At 55.7% G+C, this 14,115-nt stretch overlaps 1 protein-coding gene and 1 pseudogene across 2 annotated transcripts; both read left to right on the top strand.

Moving 5' to 3' along the window:
• Positions 1-210: 210 nt before the first annotated feature.
• On the top strand, positions 211-4,463 carry LOC101693298 (annotated as a pseudogene).
• Positions 4,464-4,619: 156 nt separating this feature from the next.
• IL34 (interleukin 34) lies at positions 4,620-13,781 on the top strand. 2 transcript variants are annotated; one of them, XM_004754039.3, is made up of 6 exons: positions 4,620-4,753; positions 9,258-9,391; positions 10,163-10,240; positions 10,550-10,708; positions 12,752-12,887; positions 13,122-13,781. In XM_004754039.3, the coding sequence occupies exons 1-6, from the start codon at positions 4,726-4,728 to the stop codon at positions 13,292-13,294; spliced, it is 708 nt and encodes a 235-aa protein (XP_004754096.1). In that variant the 5' UTR covers positions 4,620-4,725; the 3' UTR covers positions 13,295-13,781. The 2 variants fall into 2 exon arrangements, with proteins under 2 accessions (XP_004754096.1, XP_004754095.1); XM_004754038.3 differs by having other exon boundaries at positions 10,547-10,708.
• The last annotated feature ends 334 nt before the right edge of the window (positions 13,782-14,115 follow it).

Raw genomic sequence — 14,115 nt, 5'->3', positions numbered from 1 at the left:
GGGGGCACCTGGGTGGCTCAGTGAGTTAAAGCCTCTGCCTCCGGCTCAGGTCATGATCTAAGGGTCCTGGGATTGAGCCCCACATCAGGCTCTCTGCTCAGCAGGGAGCCTGCTTCCCTTCCTTTCTCCCTGCCTGCCTCTCTGCCTACTTGTGATCTCTGTCTGTCAAATAAATAAATACAATCTTAAAAAAAAACCAAAAACCTAGATATGCATCCTAAAAATGCTAGCTATGTGAGAATTGAGCGGCTATTTTGATGATGCTCAGAAAGTTCCAGAAAGCTTTTGGAGACACACAGCAGGGAGGTTGAATGATAGTTTTGCCTGGGGATGTCTATGGGAAGGCCAATGCCCCCGACCTCTAGGGAATGCCATGGTGGCATGTCACTGTTTCCAGAGAGCTCTAGAACTGGCCCACAAAAGGGTTCAGGCACAATAATATATATGAGCATGAGAAAAGAACAGAAACAGATTCTGAGAAGCAGGGTTTTTGGCAAGTGGTTTTCAGCATGGATGGTGCCCTAGAGTTTGCCTCATCTGCCGTTGCTTCAAAATTACCAAAGCACAATATTTAGCCATGCTGGGTCATTATCTAGAAGGACAGTCTGCGGCTGGTGACATTCCACAAAGGGCCATGCTCTGTGTGTAGGAGGTCTCTGCCATTTTTAGGAAGACCACATTGAGAAAGTAGTTCAGTTTTTTGCACAGGCTTCCAAGGTGACTCCTGACCACAAAAGTGCCTGCCTTGCTTGCAGAAATGCCAAAGCCCTTAAAGCAGAGAAAGAAGGTCGGAATAAAACATTTAAAGGAGGAAATGACAAGCTGGCCTATGAGCTATATACAGAAGCCCCAGGGACAGACCCCCAACAATATAAAAACAAATGCCGAACCCTGCTCTAACTGGGGTATAGATCATTCCAAGCTCGGGAGACTAGATGGTGCAACAGAAGTTTGCACAAATGCAGCAAGGCTTGGGGCCACTTAATTAAAAGCCTCCTTGGGAAAAGCTCAGTGTTACATGGATACAGAACAATTTCAAAAGCAGGACAGGACTGTGGAAAAGTGTATCAGACGGAGAAAACAGAAGAACATGCCCAGCTCCTAAAACATTGCGCAGCCGGAGCTGAAGGAAAGCCTACTACAAGGTTCTGGGAGCCGACGTGAATGGCTCTGAGGATGAGATCAAGAAAACTCCGCAACAAGCCTTGAAGCACCATCCAGACGGCCCAGGGGGAGCCAGTGCTGAAGTGGAAGAGGAGGAGGAGGAGGAGAGAACGTTCGAGGAAGTCAGCAAAGCTTTTGCTCTTCTCCCCGATCCCGGGAAGTAGACTCACTTTGACACTGGACTGGACACGGATGAGGAGGACAAGCATCTGGTCCGGGAGGAACTTACTTTTTCACTTTGGGTAACCCGAGGAAGCCCTCCAGAACCCGGAGAGTGTGGATTTGCCCGGTGTGACCTGGAATGTGGACACAGCTCACCTGCTCTCTCCTCATCTCTGTGTACTCAGAGCACCGTGGCTTTTCCCGTTGGATCGCCTGGGTCTGTGTGAGTGGGTGAAGGAACGGGGCCCGGTGCCAGGTGCGGGCGTGGGAGCGGGGAAGGGGATGGACAGGGAAGCAGCTTGCGAATTTTTGTTTTCTTGTTTTAACTTTATTTAAAAAGGCAAAAAAATGGGGGGGGGGCACCTGGCTGGCTCAGTTAGCCGAGCATGTGACTCTTGAGCTCAGGATCTTGAGTTCGAGCCCCATGTTGGGTATAGATATGGACTTAAAATTGAAATCTTTAAAAAATTTTTTTCAAATTAAAAAAAAAATGCTGAAAGGTGCCATGTCCTAGGCTATTTGGGCTGCCGTAATAGAATGCCATGGATGGGGTACTTAAAGGACAGAAGTGCACTCGCTCACAGTTCTGGAGGTCCTCACAGGCTGGAGGTCCGAGCTCAGGGACAGCATGGCTTGTTTCTGGTGTGGACTCTCCCCGTGGGCTGCAGGTGATCGCCTCGCTGTGGGCTCACACGACCTCTTCCCTGGGCGGGGTGGAGAGGCATGCAGGGAGAGCAGGAAGCTCTCTGTCTAGTGGCTCTTCTTATAAAGTCACGAATCCCATTATGGGGGCCCCACCCTTGTGGCCTCATCTAATCCTAATGACCTCCCAAAGCCCCATCTCCCACCACACCGGGGGCTAGGGCTACAACCTAGGAAGTTAGGGGGATACACTGAGTTTATCACACAGTACGAGATGAACGAACCCTGAAAACATTACACTAAGTGCAAGAAGCGAGTCCTAAAGGACCACATACTGTGTGACTCCATTGATAAGAAATGTCCAGAAGAAGCAAATCTATAGAGACGGGAAGAAAATCCATAGAGACGGAAAGCAAATTTGTAGGTTGCTTGCCAGGGACTGGATGAGGGGAAGAAGTAAACAGAGATTGCAAATGAATACAGTTTATTTTGGGGGTGATGAAAATGTTCTGAGGGGCGCCTGGGTGACTCAGTGGGTTAAGCCTCTGCTTTCAGCTCAGGTCATGATCTCAGGGTCTTGGGATCGAGCCCCACATCAGGCTCTCTGCTCGGCAGGGAGCCTGCGTCCCCTCTCTCTGCCTGCCTCTCTGTCTACTTGTGATCTCTGTCTGTCAAATAAATAAATAAAATCTTAAAAAAAATGTTCTGAAAATAGATTGTGGGTGATTGTTGTACAACTTTGTGAATCTACTAAAAGAATCTCAAGGAATTCTACACTTGGAAATGGCAAATTTTATGGCCTGTGAAGTATATCTTAATAATAAAAAAAAAAGAAAAAAGATGTTGAGACACATCAATCAATGGACCTTGTTGGACTCTCAATTCAAACAAAGAAACTTAAAAAAAAGACAGATATTTTTATTTTTAATTTTTTTATTTTTAAAGATTTTTATTTATTTAACAGATCACAAGTAGGCAGAGAGGCAGGCAGGGTGGGGGGAAGGAGGCCCCCCAATGAACAGGGAGTCTGATGCGGGGCTCAATCCCAGGACCCTGAGATCGTGACCTGAGCCAAAGGCAGAAGCTTAACTCACTGAGGCACGCAGGCGCCCCAAGAGACACATATTTTTAAAACAATCAGGGAAAATTGAACATGGATTCTGTATTAAATGATATCAGGAATTCTTGATTTGGGAATGTGCAATAGTAGTAACATGATTATAGTTTTGTTTTTTTTTTTTAATTTATTTGACAGACAGAGATCACAAGTAGGCAGAGAGGCAGGTAGAGAGAAAGGGGAAAGCAGGCTCCCCGCTGAGCACAGAGCCCGATGCGGGGCTCGATCCCAGGACCCTGAGATCATGATCTGAGCCGAAGGCAGAGGCTTTAACCCACTAAGCCACCCAGGCGCCCCACATGATTATAGTTTTTTAAAACGTCGTATTCACAACTGAACTGCGCAGAACATTCCAGCATATACTTTCTTACATACCTGGCCCCTGCGCGAGCTTCCTAATGCCTGCTGTCAGCCGGGGGGTAGCTGGGGGTGGCGTGAGAGAGGCACGTTCTCAAGCTCCTCCTCCTCCCCCATGAGAGAGGCGGTTGGGGGGACAGGGGTGCCCTCTCAGGTGTGGGGAAGGCCACTCTCTGAGGCAGACGGCTGTCAGGCCACTGGTCTGGCCCCATTTGCAGGGAAAGGGCCTACTTTCCTCCGTGCCACCCCGAAGGCTCTAGCGCCCGGGTCATCAGGCGACTCCGATCGGTGTCTTCCTCCGCTTTCCCACATGTGCTCCATTCTGGAGGGGCTCAAGGGCTAGGGCCACAGAAGGCACCCAACTTCCGACTCTCTGGTGTGGTGTGAAGGCGGCTGAGACCTCATTTCTTCCTTTCTTGGCTTCTCCGTCAGGGCCTGGGGGTCTGGGGTGTATGGTGGGGTTCGGGACCGAAGGCCTTTCCGGGAAATTGAAGGCCTTTCTGGGAGATTCATGCTCGAGGAGACTGCCCAGAGAGCTGCGGTTTTCACCTCCTGGCAGCCCGAGTCCTTCAGGTACTTTACAACCTCACCTCCTTCAGGAAGCTCCCCGGATTGCACCCATGCAGCCATTCATTGCTCGGTCCTGCTTTTGTTCAGGCCCGTGTCTGTCAGCTGGTGTCCTTGTAACTCACTCCTGGGCCGGCACTGCCCTCGGGAGGTTCCGAAGTCCCTTCTCGCATGCAGCCGGGTGGCTGGCCTCCGGAGTCTCCCCGGGGTCCCCGGCCGGGCTGGGGGTGCCGCGTGCACACAGACTCCCGGTGCCCGTGGCTGATGTCTGAGTGGCAGCACTGCTCTTACATAATCGGTTTCTCTCCTCCTTTCTCCCTCCAGAGCCAGATTTCACATTGAGCAGCTGCAGACGGAGAAATCAGAGAAAGCACAACCCAGCCCCGGATTCCGAGGGGCCTGCTGGGGACTCTCTCCTCCCGCTTGAGACGGAAGACCCCGAGGCCGGAGTCTCAGGCCAGGTCCCGCCAGCTGCCATGGGACTCGCGGCCACCGCCCCCCAGCTGCCCTCTGCGCGGCCAGGCAGATAAGGGCGGGCACTGCCCCAGGAGCACCTGCCGCCCCCTGCCGGGCAGCTCCTCTGTGGCCAGCCCTTCCCCAGCCTTGGGGCACCTTCGCTGACCCGAGGCCATGTAGGCCCCATCTGGGCCTTTGTGGAGAGACACACACGGCCGGGGACACCGCCTCTGCTCTCTGGGGGGACACAGCACGCCACCATGTCCTGGGGAATCGCCGGGCTGCACTGTGAGTACCGGGGTGGGGGGGGGGCTGTCCGTGGAGACTGCCCCGGGAGGCATTGGCCCAGAGCCGGGCTCTGCTGTAACCAAGGCAACCGGGCCATTCCTGCTGGTGAGAAGTTGAGATGCTTCCCAGCTTAACAGCTTGGGGACTCCCGTGACCGCTCTCTGCCCTGGCTGTAGCCCACCGCAGCTCAGACCCGCAGTGTGGCTCCAGGTCCTGGGCTGGTTGGCATGGTCAGTGGGTGGTCAAGGGGATGGGGCAGGCACGGGGTGCAAGGGGCAGCAGCACCTTCTCAGGCTGTCTGGTGCTGGGGTGCACGGGCTGTGGGGGCAGAGAGGAATTCTGGTCTCCCTGGGTGTGGCCAGCCGGGGGCGGGAGCTTGTGGAAGTGTCTCCCAAGCCCCGTGGGAGAAGTGCCACCAGGTGCTGGAGGAGGCAGCCTGTTCCCTCTGCCCCTCCCTCCGTGACAGAACAAAATTAAGAGGCAGAAAGAGAACAGTGTTGTTGGTAAAAAGAAAAAATAAGTTGAAATGAGGACAGAACGTGTCTAGAAGCCTCTCAAGCCCGCTGGTGGGAGGCCAGACCAAGATCCCTTCAGACTCCAAGATTCAATTGAATTGACTCAAATTCAACACATTTTTCTGGTGCCTCCCACATGCCCACTGGAGAGTGACTGCCATGGCAACAAGGACTGGGCTAGCTCGTGCCCCTCTCCCTGACGCCTGGCGCGGAGGTCGGCGCTCGGAGCTGGGTGCCTTATGGAGGAGGTCTGGGGTTTGATCCCGCAAGGGGTCCAGGCTGGCCCTTGGGGAGGGATACTGCAAAGGGTCGGGACACGCAGAACAGGCAGAAGGAGCCAGGCCCAGTGTTCTGGAAGCTTCCAGATCACAAGGAGCAAGGAGAGTGGTGTGGTGAGGAGACACTTGAGCGGACAGGACAGTGTTCACACAGGTGGATGTAGGAAGGTGAGGACAGTGTCTCAGGTAGAGGGAACAGCATGAGTCAGGGTTCGGCCTTGGGACCATGAAAGGCCAGGCTGGAAAGCAGGTTTGGGCTCAGGTGGTGGAGGCCATAAAGGCCAGTCCATGAGACATCAGGGAGCCCAGGAAGGTTCAAGATCCAGGAGTGGGGTTGTGACTGGGAGTTACTCTGCTTTCGGAAGATCAGCGTGTGCTACTTACAGGCTGTGCTGCGACCTTGTGGGCAGGAAGTGACGAGGGTCTGTTCCGGAGGTGGCCCTGGGAGCGGAAGGCATGGTGGAGGCCCACTGCCCGCTGGGGCAGGGATGGGCTGTGGGGTGGGAGGCGGGGGCGGGGGCTGCGGGTCGGGGGCTCGCAGAGGGGCTGGGTGCTGGGGAAGGATGGGCTGCCATAATAAACCGCCACAAACTCGGTGACTGAACAGGGCAGAAATTTCTTCTGTCCCAGGTCTGGAGGCCAGAAGTCTAAAATTAAGGTGGGGACAGGGCCACGCCTCCTCCGGAGCTCTAGGGGAGACTCCTTTCTGCCTCTTCCTGCCTCAGGTGGTGGCTGGCAGTCCGTGGTTTGGGGTGCCACCGTGCTGGTCTGTATCTGTCTCCTCCTGACTCTTTCTGCTTATCTCTCTGTCCCCTCCACTTCTTATGAGGACACCTGGTCATTGGATTTAAGTCGGGCCTTCATGTTATCCCCAAAGACCCCATTTCCTAATAAGGTCACATCTGAAGCCCTGGGTGAATGAGGATTTTGGGGGGATGCTGGTCAGCCCTCTGTGCAGGTTCAGATTCGGTTGCTGCGGGTGTGGACAAGCCCCATTCGTCCCTCCGCAAGGGTCTGTCCCCAGGGGAGGCGCCACCCCTCCCGCTCCCAGCCAGGGATCCGAGAAGGGAGCTCCTTCCTCACTTGCTTTTTCTTCAGCCTCCTCTTCTGTCTTGGGGATGTCTTCCTTCTGGAGGGTGGGGACCAAGAGCAGCCCTCTTCCCGGGTCAGGGGTGCACTGGTGGTGGGGCTCTCTGGGGTTCAGAGCTGCTGTGAGGCTACAGCCATGCTGGCCCCGTGGAGTCACTGGTCGCTGGCCTGTTTCTTGGGGTGGAGACAGCAGAAAAGGGGCTGAAATTTGGAGGTGGTGGTCAGTCTGCAGATCTAAAGGAAGTCTGGGTCTGGCGGAAGGCAGATGACCCATGGACAAGGTTTCTGGCTCAGCCCATGCATGCCAGGATGGCTTTTTCTGGCTTGTTCCTGCTGGGAGCCCACTGCTGTCAGGACAGGGGTGAGGGCAGCAAGCGTGGGACCTCAGGATGACTGGCCCATGGGAAGGAAGGCCAAGTGTGGACGGAGATACTGATTTTAAAGACAAGATGCAAATTCAGATTTTTACGTGAAATCTCTGTGAACTGAGTTGTGGCCCTTGGGACACCAGTTTGCAACTGTCTCTGGAGGTCGGTGGTTCTCCAAGTGTAGTCCCCAGATCAAGATCCAAGCAGCAGCTTGGAACTTGCTAGAAATACAAATTCTCCAGGCCCACCCCAGACTTCCTGACTCAGACACTCTGGGCCTTAACCAGTTTTCCAGAAAATTAGGATGCATGCTCCTCATCCCTTGTTCAAGATGAACCCCCCACAGTACTCAGTCAACAAGACAATGTTGTGGCTGACTGCATTATGGATTCACATACTGGGGGCCGGGTTGTCTGGTCAAGACAATGAGTGAGGTGGACAGATGGTGCTAGAGACCGAGATGATGCGGGCTGGTTCAGGCAGGGGAGAGCCTGGTTGGGGCTTGGGGGAAGGAGTCTCGGTGAGACCTTGAGAGAGGTCTGCCGTGTGAGAGGATACCCAGGGCAGAGGCAAAGTGTTAGCAAAAACCATAAACCAGGAATCAGCAGAAAACACTGGTTCTGTTTGTGTTTCTCTGATCTTCTGTCCAAAATCCAATGCAAGCACTTGGGAAGAGACAAGAGAGAGGAAATGCAAGATGGGTTGCAAATTTGCAACCTTGAAAAATACAGTTGGTGGACTGCTGTGCGAGGAAGGGCTGGTGGGGCCAGCACATCCTGGACATGGGCTTGGGGCCATGTGGGGCACTCCTGGGGAGGGTCCAGCCAGAGCCAGGACCAGGTGGCAGCACTGAGAAGGTGGAGAGGTGGTCAAGAGCAGGCCCAGGCCAGGGAGGGAGTAAGCAAAAACCTTCTCTGACAAAGTGGTTTTGACTGGTGACGATGGTAATGAACATGTGGGCCATTTACAGATTGTCATTCTTAGGGAGAGAATACCACAGCAGGACTCTTTGTCCACGAGTCTTTTGGTGATGGCTCTCTTTCTTGTTTTCCTTCAGGCTTATCCCTAGAAATGAATTCAATGGGTCAAAGGATGAAACATTTACAAAATTTTTTTAAAAGAGTATTTATTGGAGGGCGGGGGAGGGGCAGAGGGAGAGAGAGTCCCAGATAGACTCCCTGATGAGTACGGAGCCCAGTGCGGGGCTGGATCTCATAACCCTGAGATCAGGGCCTGAGCTGAAACCGAGAGTCAGATGCTTAACCCGCTGCACAACCCAGGCTCTCCAGCAGGTCAAAGGATGTGAAAAATTTTTAGGCTTAATAGGTCAACGAGTGTGGACATTATTAAGTCCACCAATACAAAAAATGGCCAAAATGCTTTCCAGGATAAGAGCACCTGCCTCACGACTTTGCCAGCACCAAGTGTTATGAAAATGAAATAGAAAAAAACCCGACTTTCCTTTTTGATAAGTGAAACATGGCATCTGATTGTTTTAATATGTATTTCTTTACCTTTACTGGGGAGTTTTTTTGGGGGATACGTCTCCTGCCCATCTGTGTTTTCTTTCTGCTTTGATGAGTCTGAAGCATTTTCCTATTTGTTGGAGACTCCGATATTTTTTGTAAGTGTGTTCGGGTCCAAGAAATCACAAAAGCGGTTTTTGAAGTCACAGTGACTCCCCCCAGCGGCGAAAGCTGGTAATGTTCGAAGGCCGACCGCTGGCTGGCGGGGCTGGGAGAAGCCGCAGCCGGAGAGCAGCGGGCTTCCCCAGGACAAGCACACTGGAAGGGCCACAGTGATTCGTGCTTCTTAGAGGGTTGCCAAGAGCAGCTACAGCAGGGAGGGAAGTGGCTCCAGACACCCTAGAGTCATTTGCAGAGTTGAACGAGCCTCCGTGCCTCCTGAATCCGCAGATGGAAATGCAGACCCAGGCTTTGAGGACACTCCAACCCTCGAGGGGGTGGGGGCCAAGGCTGCCCTGGAAAGGAGGCTGTGCCTGCCCCATGAGGAGACTTGACACCAACCTCAGGGTGTGACTGCTGGGGGGACTCTGCCTGCTGGGGGCAGGGATGCACCAGCGCGACTGCTTGTGCTCACCTGGCCTTGCTGCCTGAGCCTGGACCCTGGAGGGGAGGGCGTCCTCTGGGCTCTGCACCCCCACCCCTCCCATGGCTGGGAGAAGGGAGGGCACACCCAGGGCCGGGGGAGTGGCGCAGGGCGCTCATGTATTGCTGTTGGGTTCGGTCCACAGATCTCGGGATCCTCCTTGGCATGGCCTTGGGGAACGAGGGTTTGGAGATGTGGCCCTTGACCCAGACCGAGGAGTGTGCAGTTACCGGCTTTCTGCGGGACAAGCTACAGTACAGGAACCGTCTTCAGTACATGGTAACTGTGTAGGCACCTGCCCAAGCCCCCGGGCTCCCAGAGGGTAGGGCCTTGCGGGCCCCGCCGTGGGTCTGTGTCAGCCCTGAGCCCATGGCCTCTTTCTCCACGGCACACACCAGTGTGCCTGGTCCACACTGACTGTCCCCTTCCCTGCAGGTGTCCCCCCAGGCCCTTCACCCCTGCTACTTGATCTGACCTTTGATCCTTTCTCCCCATGCCGCTCACCCTGTGACTCACGAGTGGATTCCAGGAAGACTTGCGGGACTGGCAGGGCAGAGAGATAAGGACCTGGCACTGTGGCTCTAAAAGTCTGTCTTTTTTCTTTTCTCCTTGACAGCTTTACTAGATGTCATTCACACACCACACTATTCACCTGTTAAAGGGTACAGCTCAGCGGTTTTCAGTATCCGGCAGAACACTGCAGCCAGCACCATAAGAAGTTTAGATCATCTTATTTGAGCTAGTTTTCCTCACCTCCAAAAAATATAGTACTCTTGGGGGTACTAGGTCCTCCAACCACTTCTTGGCCTAAAGTTTCTGCCATCGTAGGAACTCCACACTTTGTCTCAGTCTCCCCTGTGTCCCAGAGGAAGGAGAGCTGTTGTTACCCTAGGGGAGAGCGGAGGGCTTCTTTTCTCTCAAAGGCCACCACTGCCATCAGCGGGTTGGTCCTTGGCCCTCTCCTTCTACAGCAGATTTTCTGGGAGCGGGGGGAGCCTGTCTGAGCCATTTCTGACTCTGACCTCATGGTTTGTTCTTGTACTTCCCCAGAAACACTACTTCCCCATCAACTACAGGGTCAGCGTGCCTTATGAGGGGGTGCTCAGAATGGCCAACATCACCAGGCTGGTGAGAACCCCTCCTGGGCTGGGAGACCCCCTCCTGGGCTGGGAGACCCCTGCCTCCTGGGACACCCCACGGACCCAACCTGAGAAGCACATTGGTCTTTTCAGGTCCTGCTGCCAGGGGGCTTTCCCAGCTCTGGGACCAAGCCTGCCCTTGGCCGAGGCCTCGAGGCTGCTCCTTGTTTACCACGGCTGCCCGTTCTCTGCTCCCTTCATGGGGCCGCGTGGGGTGGGGGGTGATCAGAGCAGTGGCGGGGCGGGCCCGGAGGCACATGTATGCCGGCCTCAGCGATCTCTCCTGTCCCCGCAGCAGAGGGCGAGGGTCAGCCAGCGGGAGCTGCGGTACCTGTGGGTCTGGGTGAGCCTCAGCGCTACCGAGTCGGTGCAGGAGGTGCTGTTCGAGGGCCACCCGTCCTGGAAGTACCTGGAGGAGGTCCGCACGCTGCTGCTGGACGTGCAGCAGAGCCTCACGGTGAGCTGCGTCCAGCTGCGGGGCTGGGGACGCGCATGCGCGCAGGGGTGGCGGCCAGGGATGGTTGAGGTGTGGACACGTGGAAAGTTTCGGCGTGTCCTAAAGGGCGTGGGAGAAATGAGAGAGGAAGACAGGGCCAGTGCCTGGTGGGTGACCTTGGCTAGGGGCAGGAGAGGCTGTCCCTCTTGACCTGGGATCTTGGCCAAGTCATCGATCCCTCTGGCTTTGTTTGTGGAGGCTCCTCTTGGGGGAGAGGAGAGGAAGCATGAAGAGGCAGAGGAATGAACACAGGTTTTAGGGTAAGGACGTGCTTACTTGTAAAGGTGGATACATGACATCCTACGTTTGTTAAAGTCCACAGCTCGTACAGCGCAAAGTCAACTATGGGCTTGATGTTGTAAGAAGGTTCCTGAACATGGCCTGCGTGGCAGGGTTGATGGGAGGCCTCTATAAAGCCGGCAGCCTAGGGTCGCAGAATCAGTGTGAGCCCCTGCAGGCCATGGGTGTGCTGCGGGACCCCTCCCCCACTTTTGCCCTAGTCCCCAAGTAAGAGCCTTCCCGGGGAGCCCCACCTGCTGCCCAGCCAGAGCTGGGAGCTGCAGGGGACCCCCATAGCTGCTGGGAGTTCTGGGGAGGCTCTGGTTTGGGCGGAGGCTTGGAGGCCCAGTGGTCTCCTCGGTGGCTCTCCGGTGCCCGTGGGCAGCAGGAGTTGGAGCTGACCTGAAAAGACAGTTTTGCATCCTTGGTTTTCCTTGAGAGAGCTCCGACTCTGAGCATTTGGGAGCTGTGTTGGAGGTTGCGCGCGGGCTGAGGCTGGGGGCCCGGGTCCCCCAGGTTGTTCACATTTAACTGGCTTTAAGTCCGTCTTCATTCTCACAGAGTTAAGTCTGTGCCCCGCTCCGAAAATGCCCAGCATCTGGTGGGCAGTCGGCTCTTCCCGCCAGGGACTGGGCCATGGGGATGGGCGCCTTCTCTCTCCTGCCACCCTCACTGTTCTTTCAAAGCCTTTGTAGACTGTTTTTTTTCAGTTGCTGTGAACAGGACTGCTAACTGGTGGAATAATACAGAAATTCTCCTGCCACAGGCCTGGGGCCAGAAGCCCTGCACTCAGGGTGGCAGCAAGGCCGTGTTCTCTCGAAAGGTTCTGGGGAGGAGGGACCCTTCCTGCCTCTTCCCTGCTTCTGCTGACTGCTACTGCTGTTGGCTTGTGGCCACATGTCCCTCACGTGGCCTTTCCCTCGAGTGCCCCCTCTTACAAGGCCGCCAGGCACTGGGGATTTAGGGACTACCCTATATTCAAACTGATCTCATCTGGAGATCCTTAATTATATCTGCAAACATCCTGTTCCCAAATAGGGGCATGTTCACAGGTCCCAGGGTTGGACATAGTTTTTTTGGAGGGGGGGATTAGGGGGACGGGCACTTCAACCCTGTACACTCTCAGGTTCAGGCCCTGCATCTCCGTTCTAGGCCACGTCCCCTGTACCAGCTCTGGCTCCCGGTTCCGTCCCTGGGTGTGCCTGCCTGCTCCCCTGTGTTCCCTGTCATTGCATACGGTGGACAGAAGCACCCTGAGCTTGGAGCCGGAGACTGGCCTGGCCAGTATGCCTGGCCCCCAGGTGTCCTCATGAGGGTCCTTTGTCTTGTTCCCTGTAGGCAGTGCAGATCTTTGAATCCTGAAGGACAGTCTCCCGGGCCCAGGACCCCTTCCTTATGTGCTGGTGGCCAGGCCTGGGCTGGAACAGCAGGGATGCCCCCTACTTTGCCCCATCCCGGGCTGCTTCCTGCAGTCATTTTTCCAAAGATGGAAAAAGAGGAACCTCTGTCTTGGGCTTGGGTGAAGGGTGTCGAGGTACCTTGTCGCCTGCAGGAAGCAGTAGAGAAGTTACCCATAGGCCTTCCGGTCACCATTAGTCCCCTTCCTCTAGGGCTGGAGCAGCTCTAAGCAGGGCAGTTTCCGGGATTCTCCTGGGATGTGGCCTTGCCTCTTCCCTGGGGTTGGGGTGGTGGTACCCATGGTCCTGAGGGCCTCCTCCCTTCCAGGATGTGGAGGTCGGCCCCAAGGTGGACGAAACAGTGTCACTCCTGAGTGCCCCGAGGCTAAGCCTGAAGCTGGTGCGACCCAAAGCCCTCCTGGACAACTGCTTCCGGGTCATGGAACTGTTGTACTGTTCGTGCTGTAAGGAACAAGGGGCTGGGGCTGGGGGCTGGACCCCAGGTTTCTGAGCTCGGGTCACTGAGCAGAGCCAGGGCTCTCCTGGGCTTGCCCTCCACCCCCCGGGGCTATAAGGCACTTCTGCAAGCCAAGAGGAGCCCCGGGTATGGGGATGAGAAGAATGTGGTGTGGGCTGGGGACGGAGAGCGCTGTTGACCACTCCTGCAGTCTTTTTTGTTCTCCCCCTGTCTCCTGCAGGTAAACAAAGTTCTGTCCTAAACTGGCAGGATTGTGAGGTGCCGAGCCCTCAGCCCCACAGCCCGGAGCCCTCAGCGCAGTGTGCGGCTGCCCAGCCCTACCCTCTGTCCCAGCGGCCCCCTACCTCCCTCCCTCGCTCCCCAGGATCCGAGACTGGACCCTCGGCTCAGTGAAGCTGCTGAGGGCACAGGCGGAGACCTCTTGCCCCGAGAGGCCCGTGTGGTGACTTATATGGGGAAGCTCAAGGTGCTTCCACAGTTCGGTTGAACTTGAGACTTCTCTGGGCTGTGGTGAGGAGCCCCCCTATCCGCCTTGAGAGAGGAACCCCCAGGAGAGTGTTTTTCCTTTGAGGGGATTCTGTGCCTGAGAAGGGCTCAGCTCCCTGCATTCTGTACCTCACCTGGTCTCCCCTGGAGCAGTGGGGGTCTGGGGGTACCTGAAGGGGGACAGAGGTCTCTCCTCTTCCCGCACCACCTGAGCTGCCTCCCGCACCACCTGGAGGCGGTGCCGAGTGTCTCCTGTGGCCTGCAGAGGCGAGAACCGTGCCGGGCAGGCGGGCGAGCACGGGGAGGGAGGGGGCCGGGCCACACACCCCGTCTTGCCACAGTGGATGCTCTTCCAGTTCCTTATATTTTCTATTAAACACTTGCTTGTTTTGTTTCGGTTTGGTTTGGTTTGCATCTGCAAAGATGAACCCCGGAGGCCTGAGAGCCCCTCCGCGGCCTCCGTGTTCCAGTTCCAGGACTCAAGAGACAGGTGGGCTGGTCGGGCCCTGGGGCCTGGGTCTCAAGATTTGGATTTGGAATGGATGAAGCCTTAGCCTGGAGGCCTGGAAATGGTCTGCGAGGGCCCGAGTTCCTTCCACACCTGCCCGAGCTGCCGGGGCCTCAGTGAGACGGAGACCGAGGGGCAGAGGGTGTTAGGCTGGTCCTCCTCTGTGCCCCCTGGTCGCCCTCCCTGGCTCCATCTGGCTGGGACAGGGTGCAGGTGTTCA

Source organism: Mustela putorius, unplaced genomic scaffold (assembly GCF_011764305.1).
Source record: "Mustela putorius furo isolate JIRA1106 unplaced genomic scaffold, ASM1176430v1.1 tig00000174_pilon_pilon_pilon, whole genome shotgun sequence".
Lineage (NCBI taxonomy): Eukaryota > Metazoa > Chordata > Mammalia > Carnivora > Mustelidae > Mustela > Mustela putorius.
Note: the sequence above shows the minus strand (reverse complement) of the source record. Positions and strands in the feature narration are given on the sequence as shown.

Bases quoted from the DNA above. Each gene is read 5' to 3' on its own strand.
- IL34 (XM_004754038.3), top strand. From the start codon at position 4,726: ATGTCCTGGGGAATCGCCGGGCTGCACT. The intron at 10,709-12,751 runs GTGAGCTGCGTC...CCTCCCTTCCAG, and splicing joins ACGTGCAGCAGAGCCTCACG to GATGTGGAGGTCGGCCCCAA. The intron at 12,888-13,121 runs GTAAGGAACAAG...TGTCTCCTGCAG, and splicing joins ACTGTTGTACTGTTCGTGCT to GTAAACAAAGTTCTGTCCTA.